Here is an 11894-nt window from a genome sequence, read left to right on the forward strand (position 1 = left end):
AAAAAGTTTGTCCTTTCTTCCTCCTTGAGAATTCCAGACCCCTCTCTCCTTGGGGACCCCTAGACTTCTTATCAACCTGCCTAGGAAATGACTCTCTCAATTAGAGCTTCCTGTTATGGAGTTATGCTAGTTCCTGTTGAATCATGAAATTTATCTCCCCTTCTGACTCACCAGCTCCAAGAGACCAACACTGACAGTTATTCATTGTTTCAGTCCTTGCTGTGCTCAGCGCAAGCCCCAACACAGGAGATGCACCCAGTAAGTAACTGATCCCACAGGATTTTTATATTCTTTCTTTGTAAATTGGAGGGGCTAAGGAACTTTGCTAATGGGGTAGTGAAGATCCAAAAGTAAACTGTTGTGAAAACCCTTAGGACCAAATACTTTGCACCTCTGAGTTCTAAACCTGCTCTAAATCTGCTCCTCCTGCCTTTATTCTGCTTTTGTTCCTTCACCTGCATTAGGACTCCTCTATCCTTTCTTCTCAGGATGCGTTCTTTTTCCTCCATTCCATATTCATAAAATCTTTTTCTTTTCCTATCTGCAGTTCAGTTCAGTTCAGTCACTCAGTCATGTCCGACTCTTTGTGACCCCATGAATTGCAGCACGCCAGGCCTCCCTGTCCATCATCAACTCCCAGAGTTCACTCAAACTCACGTCCATCAAGTTGGTGATGCCATCCAGCCATCTCATCCTCTGTCATCCCCTTCTCCTCCTGCCCCCAATCCCTCCCAGCATCAGTGTCTTTTCCAATGAGTCAACTCTTCACATGAGGTGGCCAAAGTATTGGAGTTTCAGCTTTAGCATTATTCCTTACAAAGAACACCCAGGACTGATCTCCTTTAGGATGGACTGGTTGGATCTCCTTGCAGTCTAAGGGACTCTCAAGAGTCTTCTCCAACACCACAGTTCAAAAGCATCAATTCTTCTGTTCTTCCTAAACATTTCTGTTTGCCCCTATATACAATATGCAGATACCCTTGATTTGGAGGGGTTTTTTTTAGCACTACTTAGGGTCTTGCCAAGTGTCTTCCAAAGCAATCAGTCTTTTTAAAATCATCCACCCCACTCATTTATTCTAAGAAATGAGTGGGGGAGTGAGGGGGTGCTTATTTTTAGAAGACATCTACATCCAAACTACAGCCTAATAAGGGAGAATCCCTGCAGAGAAAGGAATATATGAAATGGAAATCATGGCAAGATTTCAGAGAACAAGAGTAACACATGGAAAATAGAGAACCATAAAGTGATTCTTTAAAGTGAAAATATGCAGAAAAGAAATTTAAAAATCTGACTCCTCTAGAAACAGCCTTTCTGTCTTCATATTGTCATATTATAACAATCAGAATTTCTAAGCTAGTCAAAGTGCCTCAGAGCCTGAGTCTGGAGTGTCTGACACTTCACTTTACCTACCTGAAAATCTCTGTGCATGGAGCGTGCAGGGAAGGAAGGGCAGTTGGGGCCCTGCCCATACCCCCCACCTCCTCTGCCAACTCCCTGGCTTGAGCAATATAAGGCTGTATCCATGAAGTCCCTTGAGTATTTATCAGCCCAGGAGATCATGGACTGCTGGGAATATGGAGCATCTGCCATGCCCTTCCCTCACTGACTTGGTAGTTCATTACTCAAAGGGATATTTAGAAACAGAATGATCGGAACTGGAAGTGACATGCAAGAATATTGTATCTAGTCCCTCATTTTATAGAAGATGTCCTTAAAACTTAGAAGGGTAAAGAGTGACTGCAATTTTATACAGCTTTTTAGTGACAGAATATTTAAACCTACATCTTCTAAGTTAGTTTATGGCTTTTCCACTCTATAACTATGACCAATACCCACAAGAAATGCTGTGTCCTATCTGTGTCCTAGGCAGTTATTATTATTATCTATATTTTGCACATAAGGAAACTGAGGCACAGTGAATTAAGTAAATTTTTCAAAGTCACAAAATATATAAGTGGCAGGACTAGCATTTGAACATAGGTGCTCTGAACCATTATGTTGTATGGCCATACTGTGAGTTCAGATGGTAAGTGCCTCTGTTTCCTTCTCCATGGATTCTTTCTTAGCTTAACATGGGACTGGCACACCAAGGATGCTCAGTAAACAGCCACTGAATGAGTAGACGTGACTTCTTTGTCACTTGGTATCTCCCAAGTCTCCAGTCAAACTAAGACGATCGATGTTACATATGTTTAACCAGAGAAGGCAATACATATAAAGGATAAGAATTGCAACATTTTTCAAAGCAGCACCACTGATTGAAATCACATCAACTTGGATTTGGGAATCAGAATGTCTGAGTTCACCTCCTGCCCTTCACTGACTAGCTATGTGATCCTGGTCAATTAATCTATATTGTGCATCTTAGCATCTTCACCTCTAAAGCAAGAATAATAATTTAGCTACTTCGTAGGCTTGAGGATAAGACATAATGAGTGTTAATAATAAAATATATAATAAAATAACCTTTGAACCTTGACTGTCACATAATAAGCTACCAAGAAATGTTATCCTTAGTGTACTTTGCAGCTGGTAAAATGAGCATGGTCCTTGCTGTGCTTAGACTACTTTAAATGACTGGTGTAGTTAGTCCAGTTGAATAAAGAGACCCTTTGCCTGACAATTAGACCTGCAACAGATAGATATACTGTTATTTTGTTTTAAACTAATTATTCTATATTATCCTTTGACTGCAGAGTAGGTTTCTGGTGAGTTAGGATAAATGGAGCAAAAGTTTGAGGTGTTTCCACTATGCACCAGGGAAGATGAGTCTCTTGGGGCCCAGAATCAGGCCCCATAGATAGAGACATGGGCCCGTCACAGCCCATAGTCACATCTGAAAGGAAATAGCTCTCCCAGGATAAAACCATTTATCACTTGAGAGGGCCATGTGGAAAGCACTTTGGTAGGATGTCAGCAAGGGCACCAACACTCAGACTTCTCCCTTATGAGATATAGAAGGCTCACCTTCTATAACTCTCAGGTTATTTTTATTTGCCTCCTTCCCTCTCTCTCTCTCTCCCCACCCCCTCACTCTCACTCTGATTTTACCAAAACTTGTGTACATTCTTTAGCAAAGTAGAAAACACAGATAAATAAGTAATAAATCTTCTCAATGCTCACTAACCAGAAACAACTATTAATATTTTTTTACATGTTCCAAATACTTTTTCTATGGAAATATATGAATGTTTAACAATATTATATCTTAGAATGTTTACCAACAAAATATCTTGACAGTATGGTATAAAAACTTTTCATAAAATGTTTTATTTAAAATATCACTTTACAGTGGTTTATACATTCTTCTAAGCTATCTTATCCTAGAAACTATTGTTGCAGCCAGATCTCACTTTTTGATTAGTAATTTTTTTCTTCGTATTTTAACATTTGGGAGGTGAAAATGAAAGTCGCTTCAGTCGTGTCTGACTCTTTGCGACCCCATGGACTATACAGTCCATAGAATTCTCCATGACAGAATACTGGAGTGGGTAGCCTTTCCCTTCTCCAGGGGATCCTCCCAACACAGGGATTGAACCCAGGTCTCCTGCATTGCAGGCAGATTCTTTACCAGCTGAACCACAAGGAAAGCCTATTTGGGAAATCTACTCTAATTCTGTCTCATTTCTTCTTTTTTTTTTTTAGAAATGTTGGTGGGGGGGGTGTGATCTCTATTTTACAAGAGTTCTAAATTAATGTTTAAATCATGTTGTAGTACCCAGATTATTCAGAATTAAGTCAAATTTACTGGGTTTGGGGGGGGGCAAGGAATTGCACTTTCAATATCTTTCCACCAAGGCATTCATGAATGTGTCCATTCATTCAGTTTTACTTCTAAGTAAGCATCTGATAAGGGGTTCACCTCCCAAACATGTAATGAACTCCTACAGTAGCAAAAACAAAAACAGAAACATACCTGGTAATCACATTTTACTATGCACTGAGAAACTGAATGGAAATTTCTCCAAAGAAAATATACAAAAGGCAACAAGTATAGGAAAGAAAATGCTCAGTGTCACTAATCATCAGGAAAATGCATATTTAAAACATGTGCCTGTATATCTGCATCTGTGCTTAGTCACTTCAGTCGTGTCTGATTCTTTGCAGCCCTATGAACTATAGCCCACCAGGCTCTTTGGTCCATGGGATTCTCCAGGCAAGAATACTGGAGTGGGTTGCCATTTCCCCCTCCAGGGGATTTTCCCCACCCAGGAACTGAACCAACATCTCTTGCTGTTCCTGCATTACAGGCGGATTCTTACTGCAGAGCCACCAGTGAAGCCCCTATGAAAGCACAAGGGCTATTAAAAACAACAACAGAAGATAAGAGGTGTTGATGAGAACCGTTGCACAATGTTGTTAGAAATGCAAAATAATGCAACTGCTATGGAAAGTAGTATGAAGAGTCTACAAAGAATTAAAAATAGAACTACCTTTGACATAGACTTGGGGGAAAAGACTCACTAACCATTATAACAGTGGTCCCATTGTAATTAGTCATTTTTTCTGTGATGATTCACTTTAACCATGAATAATAGAAATGCATTGTGATAAAATGAAGGACTAATTTTCAGGATGTGAATTTTGGGATTAAAAAAGAAAATTGAACAATTATTTTTCTAAATTACAACCCAGTGTACCTCGCCAAAACCTTTTGGCAGATCTTAGCTAGTACAAGGTCATCATATATCTGGTGGCAGAAATACGAAAAAGAAGTTTAAAAAATTGTCAAAACAGTTTATGGAAACTCCAATTTATGGAGTAATAGTAAATATCCTTTGAGGTTTGGACTTTCCATGTTTCTGGCTTAAAACTTGGTTCCCACTAGCATTCGACCAAGCCTCCTTCTAACCTCTTTGGTTTTGATGGAATAGATGACAGGGTTGAGCATGGGAGGCACAAAGAGATAAATGAGGGACATGACTGTGTGCACAAATCGGGGGGCATGCCTCCCATAGCGGGCAGTCATGGACACAGCAACCATGGGAACATAGAATATGAGCACAGCACACAGATGTGACACACACGTGTTGAATGTCTTTAACCGTTCCTCCTGAGATGCAATGGCAAGTACAGAATGCATGATGAGCACGTACGAGAAGAGAATGAGTGCAGAGTCCAGGCCAAAGCTAGACACGACAATGATGAGACCGAAAATATTGTTGATGGTGATGTCACCACAGGGAAGGTGGATGAGATCTGGATGAAGGCAGTAGGCATGGGACAGTATATTGGCCTTGCAGAAAGACAACCTCTTCAGAAGGAAAGGCAGTGGGAAAACCGTGCAAAAACTGCGGGTAATTACCCACAAGCCCATGCATACAACACGGGAATCTGTGAGCATGGTGGTGTAGTGCAGAGGGTTACAGATGGCCACATAGCGGTCAAAACTCATAACCAGCAGGACCCCAGACTCCATGAAAGAGAAGAAGTGGATAAAGAACATTTGAGCCATGCAAGAATCAAAGCTGATCTTCCTTAAGTGGAAGCAAAATGTGGCTAGCACAGTGGGCAGTGTGGAGAAAGACACACCTAGATCATTAACTGAGAGCAGGGATAGGAAGTAGTACATAGGCTGATGCAAACTCTGCTCCTCCTTGACAATGAAAAGGATAAGGGCATTGCCCACAATGGAGACAATGTAGAGGGTACCGAGGAGCAAGAACATCCAGTGTTGGGAGTTCTCCAGCCCTGGGAGCCCTGTCAGGGTGAACGTTGGCAACTCTGAGCTGTTGTAGAGGATACCTCCCATGCTGGGGGGACTTGTACTGTAAGACTGTACTGTAGGACCACCACCTGTAGAGAAGACAGATGTACAGTTTATTGAGGACCTATTTTAAGTCTCTCTTATGCCATCCAGACCCTTACTTTATAGCTTAATCAAGTTTGTTTACCACATCACTCCTTGCCCTTCTTGCTCCCCATGGTTTCTGGAATTGTCTAAGTGTTTTCAGGTTATCCAGCTGGCTCAACAGGTCTCATTACCTTCCTCTGTACCTGTGCCTATCCCCGCCATGCTCTTCTTCACATTCAAAGCTATGAACTTGTTATCAATCAACAGGCATCAATTTGTGCAAGACCTAAGACATCATTCTCATGATGACTACTTCCTGGACTGTTCTGAACATTCCAATTACTTATCAAGCTGTAAACTTTTTCTATTTCCACTCTCTCACTCTACTGAATATGCTGCTTATCATGACTCCCCAGCTCTTTCACTCATATTTAGTCTCCCAGTTTTTCCTTCCATCCCTCTAATTAGAAGGTAGATGAATAGAAAGATAACTGTCCACAGCACTAACCTTCCACACTTTCATCAGGATGCATTAGATGCCCCCACTTTATCTTTTCATCCTTCTATCCATTTATCCTATGGCATTAAGTTTCTGCCTGAATAACTTAGTATACTAGAAGTCTTTTCTTAATAATTTCCTTCCAACTGAATTGTATCTAGCTCCTGAAAACCACAGGATTAATAATCAGTTCTATATATCATGGAACTGGTTCTTACTGTGTTCTCCATTTCTTTGAATAATACTGTAATTGTGCCTGAGACTAAGACTCAGAAATCCAAACATTATATTGTTTCTGTCTTTCCTTTACCTACTACATTAAATTAGACCACAGTCAATGAAAATACTGAACCCTAAGTGCATCTGCCAGCACTTTTCTGCATTTCTTTCCACTTACATTCTTATACTTTGTATCCAAGACATCACATTCGTATGCCCATAATAATGCCCTCTTAATGAATCTCTTTCCTCTATATCATTCTCTAATCTGGAATAGGTCTAATATTTTCAAAGGGCAGCTCTGCAAATGGGACCATTCTGATTAGAAAGTTTGAATGCCCCTTCACTACCACCAAGTGTCAAAACCAAACTCACAAGTCTAGAGTTAAAGGCACTCTGTGGTCCAGTACTATATCAATATTTTTGGTCACAATTCTCAGAACTTCCTACTTGTACCTCAAACACCCAGACTGGTTATCCATACTAATAATAGCAATATTCTTTGCTATTATTCAAACATTAACTATGGCTCCCCAGCTCCCAGAGTTTCCCAGAATGTCTGAACATATCTATTTAACCCATCATCTGTGGCCAAGGATCAACGATGCCCTCCTCTTCTGTTAAAATCTGACCAGTCATTGCAAAGGAGATAACTGCTCTCCTCTCCTCACCACTCTCAGAAGCTGTAGATTTGCATCTCTTTTTGTGCCTATTTCTCTGCCTGTTCTGCATTAGAGCTTCCTGTTATGGAGTTATGATAGTTCCTATTGAATTATGAAACTTATCTCCCCTTCTGACTCACCAGCTCCAAGAGATCAACACTGACACTTGTTCATTGCTTCAGTCCCTGCTGTGCTCAGTGCAAGGCCAAACACAGGAGATGCACTCACTAAGTCACTGATCCCACAGAATTTTGATTCTCTTTGTTTGTAAATTGGAGGGGCTAAGGAACTTTGCTAATGGGGTAGTGAAGATCCAAAAGTAAACTACTGTGAAAACCCTTAGGATCAAATACTTTGCAACTCTGAGTTCTAAACCTGCTTTAAATCCACACCTCCAGGCTTTCATCTGGCTTTGTCTTTTCACCTGTATTAGGACTCCTCTATCCTTTTTTCTCAGGGTGCATTTTTCTCTCCATTCTGCATTCTTAAAATCTCTTTGTTTTTCCTATATGCAAGCTCTTCCTAAACATTTCTGTTTGCCTCTGTATGCAATATGAAATATCCCTGATTTGGATAATTTTTTAAGCACTAAATAGAGTCTTGCCAAGTAGCTTCCAAAGCAGCCAGTGTCTTTGTATAGACCACCCCCCTCCCCACAGCCATACCAGTTTGTTTTGAGAAATGAGTAAGAGTGCTTATTTATTGCAGAATATCTACCTCCAAACTACAGCCCATTGTAGTATCCCTGCAGAGAAATGAATGTCTGAATCTGAAAGCATGGGAAGATTTCAGAGAACAAGAGGACTAAGGAGAAAATATAGAACCAGGAAAGTGAAAATATGCAGAAAAATTTAAAGAAAAAAAAAAAAAACACCTGACTCCTATAGGGACAGCCTTTCTGTCTTCAGATTGTCATAACACTCAGGATTTCTAAGCTGAGCCAGAGTGCCTTAGTGCCTGAGTCTGGAGTGTCTGACACTCCACCTTACCTACCTGAGAGAGTTCATGGAGGGTGCAGAGGAAGCAAAAGCAGTTGTGGAGGCCCTGCCCATAACCCCTGCCTCTTCTGCCAGCTCCCTGGGCTGAGCAATATAAGGCTGCATCCAGGAAGTCCCTTGAGTATTTATCAGCTCAGGAGCTCATGGACTGCTGGGAATATGGAGCATCTGCAGTGTTCTTTCCTCTCTGACTTAATACATGGGTATGTGGGAATAGGAATGATCAGAACTGGAAATGACATGTGAGGATATTGTATCTAGTTGCTCATTTTATAAAAGAGATCATTAGAGCCTAGAAAGGAAAAGAGGCATCTCAATTTTATATAGCTTGTTAGTGGCAGAACATGTAAAACTAGATCTTCTAGGTTAGTTTATGGCCTTTCCACTTTACAACTATGATCAATACCTACAAGAAATGCTATATCCTATAAAAAGTGCTTAAAACCCATGTAAGTTAGCCATTTGGATTTATTATATCTTGTGAAATTCTCTCCTGGATTATCCTTGAAATTGACCCCAAGCATGATAAGAAGCACTGGTTCACTGTGGCTGACCACACACATTGCATAATTACAGGTCAAATTATAAAAAATATTTAGCTCGATTAAGAAAGTATTAATGTATACAGCAGCCTTCTTCACAAATATTTATTGGACACCTACTAGGGTGACAACACAGGTAATGAGGATTAACTGATAAGGTTTTGAGCTCACTGGACCTGAGCTTCAGTCCACTTACCTTGAGAAAGTTTCCAACATACATGCAGCCTCATTTCTTCACCTGTAAAATAGGTTATAATTATATTTTAGTCACAGACTGATCAGGATGACTAAGCAACAGAAAATAGGCAAAAACATTTAACCTATTGACTGCCATATAATACTTAATAGATGGTGACCAAAATACTAAAGCTCCAGTATTTTGGTCACCTGATGCAAACAACTGACTCACTGGAAAAGTCCCTGATGCTGAGAAACACTGAGGGCAGAAGAAAAGGATATCAGAGGATGAGATGTCTGAATGGCATCACCAATGCAATGGACATGAACTTAGGCAAACTTCAGGAGATGGAAAGGGACAAAGATGCCTGGTGTGCTACAGTCCATGGGGTCACAGAGTCGGACATGGCCAGGTGACTGAACAACAAGTGGTTGTTTAAACCCTAAACATTTTAAAGAAGATGTGATACATATATTCGATGGAATATTACTCAGCCATAAAAAAGAACAAGCTGATGCCATTTGCAGCAACACAGATTGACCTAGAGTGTGTCATACTGAGTGAAGTATGTCAGAGAGAGAAGGAGAAAAATCATATGACATTCCTTGCATGTGGAATCTAGGAAGTGATACACATGAACTTACAAAATAGAAAGAGACAGACTTAGAGAACAAACTTACGGTTGCCAGGAGGAAAGGGATAATTAGGGAGTTTGGGATGGGCCTGTACACACTGCTCTATTTAAAATGGATAACCAACAAGGGCCTATTGTATAGTACAGGGAACTCTGGTCAATGTTATGTGGCAGGCTGGATGGGAGGGGAGTTTGGGGGAGAATGGATACATGTATATGTATGGCTGAGTCCCTTTGCTGTCCACCTGAAACTATCACAACATTGTTAATTGGCCATAGCCCAACACAAAATAAAAAGCTTAAAAAAATATATAATATATTTGTTCTAGCTCCGTGAAGAATACCGTTGGTATAGCCAGGACATGGAAGCAACCTAGATGTCCATCAGCAGATAAATGGATAAGAAAGCTGTGGTACATATACACAATGGAGTATTACTCAGCCATTAAAAAGAATACATTTGAATCAGTTCTAATGAGGTGGATGAAATTGGAGCCTATTATACAGAGTGAAGTAAGCCAGAAAGAAAAACACCAATGCAGTATACAAATGCATATATATGGAATTTAGAAAGATGGTAATGATAACCCTGTATACGAGACAGCAAAAGAAACAATGATGTATAGAACAGTCTTTTGGACTCTGTGGGAGAGGGAGAGGGTGGGATGATTTGGGAGAATGGCATTGAAACATGTATAATATCATATATGAAATGAGTCACCAGTCCAGGTTCGATGCACGATACTGGTTGCTTGGGGCTGGTGCACTGGGACAACCCAGAGGGATGGTACGGGGAGGGAGGAGGGAGGGGGGTTCAGGATGGGGAACACGTGTATACCTGTGGTGGATTCATATTGATATATGGCAAAACCAATACAATATTGTAAAGTTAAAAAATAAAATAAATTAAATTTAAAAAATAAAATATAATATAAAAAGAAACTCAAATATTATGTCCTGAAACTAAAACCTCTGGGAGTGGGTATTAACCTAAGGTATACCAAAAAATAAGTTATTGAATAGCTTAAATAGCTCAGTTCTAGGAAGATACTGGCAGATATACCTAGAAGGAATAGTGATTAGTAGCAAGAGATGCATACTTGAACCAGATCAGGGACGGTGTAAAGGGTTGGGATTAGAAAGAACCTCTCATATACCTAATATTGATCTGAAACTAAACAGGTGGAAAAATGCAATAGCTTCTCAACAATCCCACTCATACGTCAGATCAAAGGACTTAGCCCATCACCTAATATGCCCCTAGATTTTCTCATAGTCACACTGATTGTCAGGGGAAAAGGTCAGGAACCACCCAAGCCCTAATCAACAGGCATGGATTTATGTGAATTCTCTATTGTTCATTTTTCATTGGTCTTTTTTTTTTTAAATTAAAAAAAAAGATACTTCATTTTTATTTATGACAAAGTCACAATCCCTACCCTACAGGTCTACAGTAGATATATGTTAACAAAAGTAACTATAAATCAAGTCATTTGTTTAGCATTAGACACAAATTTATTCCTGGGAATATATAGATGAATCAATATGATAATTCACAGTCAGGTCTGGGAGACTCCTAAGGAAACATTCATAATATCTCAGTGAAAATGATAATAATAGATACAAGGACATTTTAGAGAAGAACAAAGGAAGGGAATCTGTAATATTCTAGGGCAATCAGATGAGATTTCTAGGTGCATGTAATAGTTCTCCTGATTTTCAAAGAATGGGCAGATATTTTTAAAGTAAATGCAGTAGGAAGAATGTCAAAGGATGACAAAATATGGAAGACGTAAAAGCATGAACACAGGTATGAGACCTTAAAAGGAGACACCAGAGAAGAGCGGGCATAGAATTGTGTAGCTGTATATTCAAAAAGGCAAAAGGTCACATAACCCTCCACAGGACCCAGATCCAATACAGTAATCCCTCCTATGCTCTATACTCCTCCAATCTTGTGGTTCCAGAAGGCTCTCCAAGAACCAGCACCAATAGAGAAAATGTCTTCTTTTTCTGCTCCATAAAGTAAATATTCTGGTGTTTGCTTCCAGTGGCTCAAGCAGACACATAGACTAGCTGGACTCTGGACCCACTTCCAGCTCATAAAAGATGGACGACCCTAATCTTGCTTAAAGAGACTAGGTATAATTCATCTTATAGCTTTAAAAGAATGGAATATTAAATCAATAAAACTACATGAACAGTGGAAGTTAAATAATAGGAAGAGGCTAAAGAATGCTCAAACTACCGCACAATTGCACTCATCTCACATGCTAGTAAAGTAATGCTCAAAATTCTCCAAGCCAGCCTTCAGCAATATGTGAACCGTGAACTTCCTGATGTTCAAGCTGGTTTTAGAAAAGGC

The 11894-nt window shown here is 39.9% G+C and overlaps 1 protein-coding gene across 1 annotated transcript; it reads right to left on the reverse strand.

The window, feature by feature from the left end:
- Positions 1 to 4810: 4810 nt before the first annotated feature.
- LOC102396188 (olfactory receptor 51I2-like) lies at positions 4811 to 5755 on the reverse strand. Its single transcript, XM_006061592.3, has one exon. It carries the CDS (start codon positions 5753 to 5755, stop codon positions 4811 to 4813), a length of 945 nt encoding a protein of 314 aa, XP_006061654.2.
- Positions 5756 to 11894: the final 6139 nt, after the last annotated feature.

This window comes from Bubalus bubalis, chromosome 16 (genome assembly GCF_019923935.1).
Source record: "Bubalus bubalis isolate 160015118507 breed Murrah chromosome 16, NDDB_SH_1, whole genome shotgun sequence".
Lineage (NCBI taxonomy): Eukaryota > Metazoa > Chordata > Mammalia > Artiodactyla > Bovidae > Bubalus > Bubalus bubalis.

Bases quoted from the DNA above. Each gene is read 5' to 3' on its own strand.
- LOC102396188 (XM_006061592.3), bottom strand. From the start codon at position 5,755: ATGGGAGGTATCCTCTACAACAGCTCAGAGTTGCCAACGTTCACCCTG.